Source organism: Bos indicus, chromosome 18 (genome assembly GCF_029378745.1).
Source record: "Bos indicus isolate NIAB-ARS_2022 breed Sahiwal x Tharparkar chromosome 18, NIAB-ARS_B.indTharparkar_mat_pri_1.0, whole genome shotgun sequence".
Lineage (NCBI taxonomy): Eukaryota > Metazoa > Chordata > Mammalia > Artiodactyla > Bovidae > Bos > Bos indicus.
Genome location: NC_091777.1, coordinates 2,212,479 through 2,226,091, shown reverse-complemented (window position 1 = coordinate 2,226,091; position 13,613 = coordinate 2,212,479). Strand labels below are relative to the sequence as shown.

At 44.7% G+C, this 13,613-nt stretch overlaps 1 protein-coding gene across 1 annotated transcript in view; it reads left to right on the top strand.

Moving 5' to 3' along the window:
• Positions 1–11,333, top strand: part of SF3B3 (splicing factor 3b subunit 3) — a 38,936-nt gene extending 27,603 nt beyond the window's left edge. The window contains exons 17-26 of the mRNA XM_019979422.2: positions 375–529; positions 5,118–5,292; positions 5,962–6,167; positions 6,266–6,422; positions 7,444–7,569; positions 7,968–8,180; positions 8,745–8,843; positions 9,499–9,642; positions 10,251–10,355; positions 10,737–11,333. Of these exons, the coding sequence (XP_019834981.1) occupies positions 375–529; positions 5,118–5,292; positions 5,962–6,167; positions 6,266–6,422; positions 7,444–7,569; positions 7,968–8,180; positions 8,745–8,843; positions 9,499–9,642; positions 10,251–10,355; positions 10,737–10,877 (1,521 nt within the window). The 3' untranslated portion in view covers positions 10,878–11,333. The remainder of the gene's footprint in view (positions 1–374; positions 530–5,117; positions 5,293–5,961; positions 6,168–6,265; positions 6,423–7,443; positions 7,570–7,967; positions 8,181–8,744; positions 8,844–9,498; positions 9,643–10,250; positions 10,356–10,736) is intronic.
• The last annotated feature ends 2,280 nt before the right edge of the window (positions 11,334–13,613 follow it).

The following is a 13,613-nucleotide window of genomic DNA, read 5'->3' as shown; positions in this document are numbered from 1 at the left end:
TGAAAGAGGCCAGCAAGCATTGTGTTCTTTGTAGTTAAGAACATCAGTGTTGCTGAGGGACCTGCTGGTTCTTGTTACTGCAGTTGAATCCTTGCAGCTCTCCAGCTTTGTGTTAGTATTCTCACTTGACACGCATGGAGCCCGGGGCTCGGAGATTGAGTGATTGCTGTGTCATCTGGCTAGTAGCCAGCACTTGTAGCAAATACCAAGCTGTACTAACTCTTCTCTAGACCTCTTTTTCTTAAGGTAACCTTTTAGGTTTCTAAAATTCCTTGGGATATTGCACATGCTGAAATCTGGGTACAGGGTAATTGTGTTAGTATACCATGTTTGGGCTTTCCCCCAGCTTATTGGAGATGTTTTTCTTTCCTCAGGTGCTGGCCATGTCAAGCCGCTCATGGTTGAGCTATTCCTACCAGTCTCGTTTCCATCTCACGCCCCTGTCTTATGAGACCCTGGAGTTTGCCTCTGGCTTTGCCTCTGAACAGTGCCCTGAGGGCATTGTGGCCATCTCCACCAACACCCTGAGGTGAGAGAGTCCCTCCGCTGAAGCCCCGTTAGAGGCTGGCGGAGAGCTGACTCTGCCCTGGGGCTGGCGTGTGGTAATTGAGACCTTCATGGGCTTAGGATTTGAGTACCTGGTAGCCATGTTTCCGTGTGTGGGAGTTTCAGCTTCTGTTAAGACTCTGGGGCCATGTTTTCATATTTGGCAATGTAGTTCAGTCTCTGAGATGTAAGATCCTTGTTTTCCAGGCCCATGCTGTTGAATCAGTGTTATAGCAGGCGTTGTTGAATCACTGATTGTTTTTTCTCACTGTGTCTTGCATTTGCAGTGTTATATCTTATATATTAAGCCCAAAATTAATTTAGACCTTTTGCTGGTTGACAGATTATTTATATTGATCACATTGGAGTGAGCACTGTCTATATTGCAAAATGGAAGATAACCTAGTCAGTTTTGACTTGGTCAAATTTTGGTGGTTGGTTTTGTTTTCTTTTTTAAACCTTTAATGTGGTTTACCAGTGTCATTCACATGTTCTAGTTAACTATTGGTGTTTACAATGGAACTCTGGCCTCTTGGTATATGAATCACTTATTACACTCAGGTGAACTCCCAGATTTGTTTGCAGAAGCTTTCAGGAACTTTATCATCACTGTTCTCTCTGTTTTTAAGCTTCAGCATCTTTAGGTACCTTTTTCTCCAGCAGAATTGTTCTCCCTGCACACTTCCATATGTTCCTTCCTAGTTTGTTATCTCTGCACTTGTTCTTGGAATGCTTCTCACATCTCTGCCTGTTCAGCCTTAGCCTCATCCATGGGTTCTTAGTTGTTTTATTGACATGTGCAATCTCCTGGATTCCTATCAATTTTGACAATGCCACAGATTTTCAAACTTTTCTTTTTAAAGCAGCAGAGCATTTCCCCCCAGGACAAAATCAGGGAAGGCTGCTGTGTGCTGTGTGTCTTGCATGTGAAACATGTAAGCAGAATTCTCGAGAACACAGTTTAAGCACCACTGGTCGTCGTACTTACACTCAGAACTACTCACTTGCACTGTTGACTATTATGAGTAATGCTGCTGTGAACACTCCTGTACAAGGGTCTATTTGTGTGTGTGTTTTCTTTTTTCTTGGGTGTATACCTGCAAGAATGGAATTGCTAGTAACTGTTTTAATTTTTTGAGAAATTGCTGCGCTGCTTTCCCAAGTGGCTACACCATTTTACATTTTCATCAGTGAGGTATATTGGGTTATTATTATATATATTGGTCTTTTTATTATGGAATTATAAGAGTTCTTTTATATTCTGTATACAGTTGTCTTATGAGATAACATGATTTGCAGATATTTTCTTTTTTTTCTTGCAGAATGACAGTCTTTACTGTTTAGCAGTTGTTTTTTTTTTTTTTTTTTTTTTTAACCCACACACGTTGGTAAGTTGTTCAATTCAGTCGCTTAGTCATGTCCGACTCTTTGCAACCCCATGAACCACAGCACGTCAGGCCTCCCTGTCCATCACCATCTCCTGAAGGTTCCCCAAACTCATATCCATTGAGTCGGTGATGCCATCCAACCATCTCATCCTCTGTCGTCCCCTTCTCCTCCTGCCTTTAATCTTTCCCAACATCAGAGTCTTTTCAAATGAGTCAGCCCTTTGCATCAAGTGGCCAAAGTATTGGAGTTTCAGCTTCAGCATCAGTCCTTCCAATGAACACCCAGGACTGATCTCCTTTAGGATGGACTGGATGGATCTCCTTGCAGTCCAAGGGACTCTCAAGAGTCTTCTCCAGTACCACAGTTCAAAAGCATCAGTTCTTCGGCGCTCAGCTTTCTTTATAGTCCAATTCTCACATCCATACATGACCACTGGAAAAACCATAGCCTTGACTAGATGGACCTTTGTTGGCAAAGTAATGTCTCTGCTTTTTAATATGCTGACTGAGCGACTTCACTTTCACTTTTCACTTTCATGCATTGGAGAAGGAAATGGCAACCCACTCCAGTGCTCTTGCCTGGAGAATCCCAGGGACGGTAGAGCCTGGTGGGCTGCCGTCTATGGGGTCGCACAGAGTTGGACACGACTGAAGCGACTTAGCAGCAGCAGGTTGGTGATAACTTTCCTTCCAAGGAGTAAGCGTCTTTTAATTTCATGGCTGCAGTCACCATCTGCAGTGATTTTGGAGCCCAAAAAAATAAAGTCAGCCACTGTTTCCCCATCTATTTGCCATGAAGTGATGGGACTGGATTAGTTTTCTGAATGTTGAGCTTTAAGCCAACTTTTTCACTCTCCACTTTCACTTTCATCAAGAGGCTTTTTAGTTCCTCTTCACTTTCTACCATAAGGATGGTGTCATCTGCATATCTGAGGTTATTGACACTTCTCCTGGCAATCTTGATTCCAGCTTGTGTTTCTTCCAGTCCAGCGTTTCTCATGATGTACTTTGCATATAAGTCAAATAAGCAGGGTGACAATATACAGCCTTGACGTACTCCTTTTCCTATTTGGAACCAGTCTGTTGTTCCATGTCCAGTTCTAACTGTTGCTTCCTGACCTGCATACAGATTTCTCAAGAGGCAGGTCAGGTGGTCTGGTATTGCCATCTCTTTCAGAATTTTCCACAGTTCATTGTGATCCACACAGTCAAAGGCTTTGGCATAGTCAGTAAAGCAGAAATAGATGTTTTTCTGGAACTCTATTGCTTTTTCCATGATCCAGCAGATGTTGGGAATTTGATCTCTGGTTCCTCTGCCTTTTCTAAAACCAGCTTGAACATCTGGAAATTCACAGTTCACGTATTGCTGAAGCCTGGCTTGGAGAATTTTGAGCATTACTTCACTAGCGTGTGAGATGAGTGCAATTGTGCAGTAGTTTGAGCCTTCTTTGGCATTGCCTTTCTTTGGGATTGGGATGAAAACTGACCTTTTCCAGTCCTGTGGCCACTGCTGAGTTTTCCAAATTTGCTGACATAGTACGTGCAGCACTTTCACAGCATCATCTTTGAGGATTTGAAATAGCTCAACTGGAATTCCATCACCTCCACTAGCTTTGTTTGTAGTGAGATGCTTCCTAAGGCCCACTTGACTTCACATTCCAGGATGTCTGGCTCTAGGTGAGTGATCACACCATCGTGATTCTCTGGGTCGTGAAGATCTTTTTTGTAGAGTTCTTCTGTGTATTCTTGCCACCTCTTCTTAATATCTTCTGCTTCTGTTAGGTCCGTACCATTTATGTCCTTTATCGAGCCCATCTTTGCGTGAAATGTTCCCTTGGTATCTCTAATTTTCTTGAAGAGATCTCTAGTCTTTCCCATTCTGTTGTTTTCCTCTATTTCTTTGCACTGATGACTGAGGAAGGTTTTCTTATCTCTCCTTGCTATTCTTTGGAACTCTGCTTTCAAATGGGTATATCTTTCCTTTTCTCCTTTGCTTTTCGCTTCTCTTCTTTTCACAGCTGTTTGTAAGGCCTCCTCAGACAGCCATTTTGCTTTTTTGCATTTCTTTTTCTTGGCGATGGTCTTGATCCCTGCCTCGTGTACAATGTCACGAACCTCTGTCCATCGTTCTTCATGCACTCTGTCTATCAGATCTAGTCCCTTAAATCTATTTCTCACTTCCACTGTATAATCATAAGGGATTTGATTTAGGTCATAGCTGAATGGTCTAGTGGTTTCCCCCACTGTCTTCAATTTAAGTCTGAATTTGGTAAAGTATTTGATTTATGTCTTCAAAGAAATGAACCTTGCTCATTACCCCCCATAGTATTTTGGATATTTATGGGAGTGGAATGTTGTTTAGTTGCTAAGTCATGTCCAACTCTTTTGTGACCCCATGGACTATGGCCTGCCAGACTGCTCTGTCCATGGAATTTCCCAGGCAAGAATACTAGAATGGGTTGTCATTTGCTTCTCCAGGGAATCTTCCTGACCACAGGGTTCAAACCCATGTTTCTTGCATTGGTAGGTAGGTTCTTTACCACTGACCCACCAGATAAGCTCTGGAATGTGTTAATTGTAGTCTTTTAGAAAATGTTCTGGTTTTTGTAATGTATTCTTTTAAAATGATTCTTAATTAGCTGTTTTTTCTTTCAGCACTTTGAAGTGTCTGTATTTTTAAGAGCATCTGGGTTCTGCTTGTTTTGCACATAATTTGACTTATAAACATTTCTTTCCGCTTGACAAAGGTTGTAGATCTCATAGTTGCCTTGTCTTTCTGCATTGTGTGGGTTTCCTAAAGCCAAGGTGATTTTCGTTCAGGATGGCATTCACTTGGAACACTGTCACACAAATAGCACATACATATGTTTGGGTAACTGCAGTGCAAGAAGAGATTTTAACTTTTTACTATCGCTTTATCATTGGAGGCATAAAACAAATCTTTGAGGGTTCTAATGGAAATTTTACTGGGGGACACTGGAATCACTGTGAGCAGTGATGGCTGTTGCTGAAGTAAAGGCCCTTCCCAGATCTCCTATCTTGTGCATAATCTTCTAGATGAGAAAGGTATTGTTTCATGTTCCCCAATGCTGATATTAGAGCTGTGACTGCTTACTGACCCTTTCAATACCAATTTCTTGGTCGTGAGTGGGTGACCTATTAACTTCTTGCCTTTTGCCATAGGATTTTGGCGTTGGAGAAGCTGGGTGCTGTCTTCAATCAAGTAGCCTTTCCACTGCAGTACACACCCAGGAAATTCGTCATCCACCCTGAAAGTAACAACCTTATCATCATCGAGACTGACCACAATGCCTACACTGAGGCCACTAAAGCTCAGAGGAAGCAGCAGATGGCAGAGGTAATGCAGTTGACCTTCAGGGTTCAGTAAAAAGGCAGTCTTGTGAAATCGTGTTTAAGCCTCTGTATAATTGATGTCTAATGCCTTTGTTGTACTTAAAGATCCAGAGTCTTTTCAGGTCCTTCAAACAGAGCCCTTTGCCACAGTCCTTTGTGTTTTAGGGGCTTTTTTGTGACTTAGGACTAAAATGTTAACCTGGATTTATTCAGTATTGAGCTACTTCTCTGGAACAGTTCTTCTGTCCTGGAACTTCCAAAATAGCTTGTGTTATATCTTTCCTGGATTTGGGCCCAAAGAAGACAGCTTTTGTACTCCTCACAACACCATCTCCTTCCAGAAATAATTTCCCAGCAAAAAACAAATAGTCCCCTCTATGTAAAACTGTATCTGGCCCAGAAGAGAGGAAGCAGTCAGTCTTCATCTTCATGTTTCTCAAGTGTTCGCCACGGATGAAGATTTTAGTTTCCCCTTAGTGATCTTTTCCTCTTCCCCTTGTTGTACACCTCTCCCTTTGATCTTCATTTTGGGGGATAATGATTTTGGTGGACAGGCTTTGCTGCTTTGTGTATTGTGAACACCCCGGAGGTGTCCTTGTTTGTTCACTTGTCCACTTCTCACCCAGCACCCACCTCTGAACGCACCAACTCTTCCTTGGTTCTTTGGATTTAGGAAATGGTAGAAGCAGCAGGGGAGGATGAGCGAGAGCTGGCCGCAGAGATGGCAGCAGCATTCCTTAATGAAAACCTCCCCGAGTCCATTTTTGGGGCTCCTAAGGCCGGCAATGGGCAGTGGGCCTCTGTGATCCGAGTGATGAATCCTATTCAGGGGAACACATTGGATCTTGTCCAGCTGGAACAGAATGAAGCCGCTTTTAGGTAAGGGGCCCTGACCATGCAGAGTTTTAAAGACTGGAATGGGAATTCTCTGGGCTGTGCCTAATGCCTGACTCCTGATTCTTTCTTTGAAAATGCAGCGTGGCTGTGTGCAGGTTCTCCAACACTGGTGAAGACTGGTATGTGCTGGTGGGCGTAGCCAAAGACCTGATACTGAACCCCCGATCTGTCGCTGGGGGCTTTGTCTATACCTACAAGCTCGTGAACAATGGGGAAAAACTGGAGTTTTTGCACAAGGTAGGAACCAGACAGTGGCTTTCCTGGATCTTAAGTCCTATTTGTTGTTGTTTAGTCTCTAAGTTGCGTCCAACTCCTGCGACCCCACGGACTGTAGCCTACCAGGCTCTTCTGTCTATGGGTTTTTCCAGGCAAGAATACTGGAGTAGGTAGTCATTTCCTTTTCCAGGGGATCTTTCCGACCAAAAGATTGAACCCGCGTTTCCACATTGGCAGGCAGACTCTTTACCACTGAGCTACCTGAGAAGCCCATAAGTCCTTTAGACTTAACCAGCTTTGTATCAGTCGTGGATCAGATCTTTCTGACCCATCTCTTAGTGGCACGTGGAAAATCTCCAGTGAAGCTCCACTGCCTGCTGGTCCCACTGGGGCCTGTGTGCTAACACCCTCTAAGGGGAACAGATGCATAATGAACGAGCCCTGTATTTTCGTGTCTTACTAAGTAGGCAGCCACTTGTGACCAAAATCCAGCAGTTGTACAGAATTAAGGTCATGTTATGTGCTTTTTTTTCCATCTCTCTTCTACACTGACAGCACGTGATTTCTCTTGGCCTCCCACAAGGGGCATGTTACTGTAGGAAATAACTATTTCACAGAGGCTTCTTTGTGCTAAAGTCACTGTGTCTCCTTTACAGCCAAGATGTGACTTGTCTCTAGCACTGCTTTCCCCTCGCTCCACACGCCCCAGTCACTTCTCTGACACTAAGGCTTCACTTTCAGTTAATGGTGCCACTTCAGTTAGCATCGGCTCTGGGGTAGTGTTTTCAGGTACCGGGACTTCTTCTCACCTGTGGCATTCGTTGATCCACTTGCCGAAATGGAGTGTTTCTGATCTGTTTACCCAAACACCTGGTTTCATAGGGACTGTTGGTTATATGTCTGGGTTTTTTTTCTCTGGTGAGCAGAAGACGGTCGCTCATTGTCTGTCTTCCTCACAGATGCCTCTAAAAGTCATTTGGGGTTGGGGCAGTGTGGCTGTGTGTGTTGAAAACAGCTGCATCACCTGTGCTTCCTCCCACAGACTCCAGTGGAAGAGGTCCCTGCTGCTATTGCCCCATTCCAAGGGAGAGTGTTGATTGGTGTGGGAAAACTTCTGCGAGTCTATGACCTCGGAAAGAAGAAGTTACTCCGCAAGTGTGAGAACAAGGTAACTGCGCTGGTGGAGGGTCCAGATCCAGCTTGTGAGGAAGGAGGCCCAGGCCGGGTGGTGGACAGCAGCTGCTGGGACCGTGTCTTTATCCGGACCGTCTCTGTCTTCCTGGGCTAACGGTTAGGCTCTTGAGAAGGGGAAGCGTAGGTAGGTTTCTTGACTTCTTTACTTCAAGAGCCAGATTTCTGTCCTGCTTAGGTCTGTAAGGAGTTTAACTGACAGGCATATTTTTCCACCACGTTAAAACCAGTTAGCTCTTTCTCCCGCCTTCTAGGCATTTCTTGCTGACGGCTCTTCTTTGGTGCTCCCTATGTATGTTGCAGTCAGGGTAACCTGGACTTTCCCTGTTGATTCTGCACCCCACGGTTACACCTTGCTGTCCTTGTTTTTCCCAGCATATTGCCAACTACATCTCTGGGATCCAGACAATTGGACACAGGGTAATTGTATCTGATGTCCAAGAAAGTTTCATCTGGGTTCGCTACAAGCGTAATGAGAACCAGCTCATCATCTTTGCTGATGATACCTACCCCCGATGGGTGACCACAGCTAGTCTCCTCGACTACGATACTGTGGCTGGGGCAGACAAGTTTGGCAACATTTGTGTGGTAAGTTGATGTTTACTTGGGTTATAGGGATGTATGAAAAAAATGGCCCAATTTGTGGTAATACTGTACTGTCTAACTTGGAAAGTAAAAATGGGTATAAAATTCTTTTAGCTTCCTCTGCCCCCATCCTGCTGTTCACCGCCTTCTTCCCCATGCCAGATGACTTAATAATGATAGATTTAGTTTGAGCTGAGGACTGATACTCTCACTCTTTGCCAGAAGTTGGGGTTATCTTTGTATTTTATTTTTTAATTGGAAGAAGATTGTTTTACAGTGTTGTGTGGGTTTCTGCCGTACAAACTAATTGCCATAATTATACATATTGTCTTCTCCCTCTTGAGCTTCTCTCCTCACCCTTGGCTTATCTTTTAAAGCCCAGTCTGGATTTTCTTGAATAGCCCTGGAGTTTCTCCCTCACTGGCCACCAGAACAGGTGCTGGCTCAGGTCTGCCAAGTGCGGTGCCCCACGGTTTGCTTGCAGGGACCTGGGGCAGACGTGCTGCTTGGTGACCAAGGTTAGTAAGTGCAGAGCCCAGCTCTGTGATTTGTGTCTCTTCATTTTAGGTGCGGCTCCCACCCAACACCAATGATGAAGTGGACGAGGATCCCACTGGAAACAAAGCCCTGTGGGACCGGGGCTTGCTCAACGGGGCCTCTCAGAAGGTAGGCTTGCAGAGGCGGCCCCAAGGAGGGGCATCAGCCTGTGCAGTCCGTTCGTCAGGACCTTCACCAAGGACGCATTTCTTTCGTGTTTCATCCACAGTGCACACAACTATGTGTGCAGGGTGGCTTTGACACAAGATAACCAAGTTACTATCCCATTTTTATGATAGAACAAATTTTTCTGAGACATTTTAGCATTGTAAATTTCTTCGGTGCATAGTGGGTTCCTTGGAAAGGATGGTTGCACAGGTTCACTCAGGATACTAACCAGCTTTTCTCTGCAGTATGTCCTGGGCTTTCCTCTTCTGTAGATATTTTCTTTTGTAGCTCTGAACTTTAAAAATAGATCCATTTTACTTTAGAAGGCAAGCCTACAGATTGCAGTTTTTTAAACTTTCCTTGTTTCTTCCTTTTTTGCAAACTTGATATTTAACAAAAATGTTTTTCAGTTATAAATCAGAAAATATCTACCTTCAGCAGTTTGTGAAGGTATTAAACTCTATACTAAGAACATTTCAAAGTATGTTTAAATTTTAATAATTTATGAAATTATCAAGGTGGTGAAATCTGCCCTTTGGAAGTGCCGTTTGCTCTTGGGAATCTAGAGCAGTCTCCTGAGGGCACACATAGTGACTAGTCTGGTTTTGACTTGCAGGCAGAAGTGATAATGAACTATCACGTGGGCGAGACAGTGCTCTCCTTACAGAAGACCACACTGATCCCTGGAGGCTCAGAGTCGCTTGTCTACACCACCTTGTCAGGAGGCATTGGCATCCTTGTCCCATTCACATCCCATGAGGTAACATCTTCCACACTCCTCTGGCTTTTCATTCCTCGGGTTGTTCCTTAGTGTTAAATTGGCCTAAGAGGGCAGTCCGGTTTGTGTCCATATGCAACTAGGAGTGTTGTGGAATTTTTGTAAGGTAACAGGAGTGTCTGGGAGAAAGGAATCTTGACTTTTTCCCTTGGGGAAAGCCATAATTTATACCATGCCAGGGTTTGGTTCAGTTTTCTGATGTGACTCTAGGGTAGTCAGGGGTTGAAGCCCCAGAGCCACACCAGATGGGGTGGTGTGGACTGGGTACTTAATGCTTCCTAGGGTCAACTCTGGGATTGGCTAAATTTGGTGTATGTGGTTGTAGCCAAGGAAGATGGGATTAGGAATCTGACTTCACAAACCACTCTTTGCATATGGTGTTTTCTCTTATATTCTGCAAATACAAAGGGGTTTTCATTTAGGTTTCAGCTGTCTTGGTGTAGTAGCTGTGGTCATGAGGAACAGTTATTTCACATCTGCTTGGGTGATAAAAATCAATGGCCTGTCTGTTCACTGTGCTTTTGGAAACCGTAGACTAGTAGTTGAAATCTTTTTTCTTTAGTGACCGATTCTTTGTTTTTTTCCGCCAGGACCATGACTTCTTCCAGCATGTGGAAATGCACCTCCGGTCCGAGCACCCCCCTCTCTGTGGGCGAGACCACCTCAGCTTTCGTTCCTACTATTTCCCTGTTAAGGTAGGTCTTTCTTGGAAACTCGGGTTGGAAAGGGGGATTCTCAGCCTATTTAACCAGTCTTGTCTTTGGGCCTCCCACCCTTAAAACTCAGCAGAGTCTTTAATGAAGGAGCATTGAGGGGATGGATTTATGGAGGCAGTAATGGGGGAGGAATAGTTAGTGATAGTCAAGAGACCTCTTCCTTCAGGACAGACCATAGCCAGCGAAGAGCTCTCACCCAGTTTTGCTCAGTCAATTTTGAATAGTGTTCCTGGCTCTATAACTGGAGTTCAGATATCTGAGGGAGAAAAAAACCTTTCCTGGCAGTTGCTGCTTTTGGCATGTGCCATTTTCTTTGGGCGTCTCACCTTTTTCTTCCTCTCTCGTCTTTCCTTGTCTTAGAATGTGATTGATGGAGATCTCTGCGAACAGTTCAATTCCATGGAGCCCAACAAACAAAAGAATGTGTCTGAAGAACTGGACAGAACCCCACCTGAGGTGTCGAAGAAGCTTGAGGACATCCGGACTCGTTATGCCTTCTGAGCTCTTTTCCTGTGGGGTTTATCAGAGACTTTATTTCCCTCACCACGTGACTGTGAATCTCTGTGACAGAAGAAGGGTGGTGATAATTAATACTTTGTAATGTTAAAGCTCTTAGCTCTTCCCATCCACTCTTTCCTGGAGTGACAGGTTCCCCCTAAAATTGGCACTGAGATTTGCTGCACTTCTCCGTGCCTGGTACATAATCCATTGCCCCCAGGTTCTGGTGTGGAATACAGTGTCCCTTTTCCCAAAGCTTTCTTGCATTGATATTTTTGGCTATCCTGCCTACTTTTGTACACACCTTTAATTTTTAACTGGTTTACCTGTAAATACAGTTTTGTATGATGTTGTCTTTGTGGGGCTTAACTGAGCTGGGGACCAGGTTGGTTATAGTACAGCTCTGGAGTTCTGCCACTTTGGAACCTAACCAGGAATACAAACCTAGCTTTTGAGGTGGCTGGTGTCCGTGTGTCTTTTCTGGGGTGAGAATTTAGGTGGAAGATGGAGCCTGAGTTGGAAAACAGTATCCTGCTTCTGACCAACTTGGACTTCTGCCGCTCTGTGGCCTCACACTCCCTGCTCTGTGCCGGCATTTGGACTTCTCTAGTCTTCTCTGCAATGCAGATGAAGCGTGGACTCAGTGATAATCATGTTGTCATCCATACCTCTTCCCATTGGATAGTGAGGAAGGCTGGCTGGTGTCTTCTTCCATTTTGCCTCCCTTCTACCTTGAGGCTGTAGAGTGAAGGATTTGGTCTGAATTCCAGCTGCTTCATCTCTTAGAAGATGCTCCTTTTACTTCCACAGTTCTTGAAATAATCATTTGTCATCTGTCTACTGGGAAGGATCAGTAAGTACAGAAGAACCTGCCCTTGGGAATAAAGTCAGTACATGTAGTCACTTTTAAAAGAAAGGCACATGGGTAATGGGCTGGAGAGGGGCTGTCTTCAACATAGCTCCGGAAGGCCCTCAGGATGCGGAGTTGTGGCTGGAAGTGACCCAGGCTCAAATGTTCCAGCTCACACTTAAGAATTCCGCTGTCAAGCCTTGCCCCTGTCGAGCTGTGTGGGAAACCTTAACATTCCAGGCAGTCCCTTAACTTCACTGAGGCCCAAGTCCCATTCTTTCCGAGTGCTTCATAGAGTAACACGCTTCTCTGTGTGTGCTCAGTACTTCAGTGGGACAAGTCTTCTGGCAGGCACAGATTAGAGTCAGGAGTGAGTGTGGTTCCATAGGATCTTTGACCTCCAACAGTTGGCATTCCACAGTGCAGAGTGTTCTGATGCCAACCGTGAACTGTGTATCTTCAGTCATAGCTTGATACGAGATTGGTCAGTAGAGACCTCATTTTGCCAGGCATTGAATCCCTAATGGACACTTTTCTTTCTCACTTAGCTCATGGGTATGCTCAGTAGACCACACTTTGGAATTACATTTGCATAGCCTGATTCCAGGGCTCATTTCCCCATGGCCCACACTCATTCCACTGACAGTCTCCTGTCAGGCTGTGTGGCATTGATGTGCAGTAGTATGGGAAACGGCATAGATGTTTGATCGATAGCTCCTTATTCCCGATAGCTCCCTCTCTCCTTTTCTTCCTACAATAGTAGGCAGTTATGTAAGAAAGGAAAAAAATTTTTTTCCCAAACTTTAAACTCCTTATTTTATATTGGTATAGCCAGTTAACAATGATAGTTTCAGGTGAATAGCAAAGGGACTTAACCATACATATTTATGTATCCATTCTCCTCCAAACTCCCCTCCCATCTAGGCTGGCACATAACATTGAAGTGTTCCAAGGAAAGGAAAACTTGATAGAATCAGGAATTACCACCCTTTTGTTGTTTTCTGACCATGTAGACAGCGGTTTATTGGTCCAGCCCAGGGGAGGAAGAAACCACATATACTTAGGGACACTGCAGGCTATGCAAGACAACGGGGATTGTACTCAGGAACCCAGTAAACAATGGAGGGCTTTGGGAGGCTTTGGAATATCAGGAAAGGGGAATTCCTAGTTCCTTTGGAAAGTTGTGATTGGCTTGTTGGAATAAACCCACAGACTGCTCCCCAGAGGTGGGCAGGAACTGTGCCTGGTCATTTGACATAGAGGATTATTTAGCAAGGAACCTCATTCATGAAAACAGAGTGGGGAGGGAAATTTGGGATTAGGCCATTTGAAGCCCTTCTGATTTTATAGCATATGATAACTGAATCTTAATTTTAGATCTTATCCAACTGGGAATGTATATGGTCGTGTGATTAGTGCCCCACCCGAGAGCTGCCTGTAGGCCAGGCGAGGGTGAAGTTCGCACTGGTCATCCTGTGCTTCCAGTGTGGTACAAGGCTCCTGTGTTCCCAGGGAAGATGGTACACACTCAGTGGGATTGTCAGAGAAATAGGGTGTGTACCGGGAAATGTTACAGATGACAACAGATTATGAGCTAATATTCTGAGCGTTGTGCTAAGCCTGTGAGAAATCAGGGCTCGCTCAGCTGGACTTGACATTCTCCTAGGGGAGAGAAGCCTACATGTGTGAAGTAATCAGCCAACAAGTTCGCTCTGGTTAGGTCGAATAACTGCCAAGTGAGCTTGGGCAACCCGTTTGACAATTTGGAGGCTTGGCTCCCCCACCGTAGAAAGAAGGGAGAGATGCAGTATGTGCTGCTCGGGAGTCCCGAAGAACGCAGTCGCGTCTTGGTTCCTCTGAATTGCAGCACTAAGCAACACGTCAGTGAC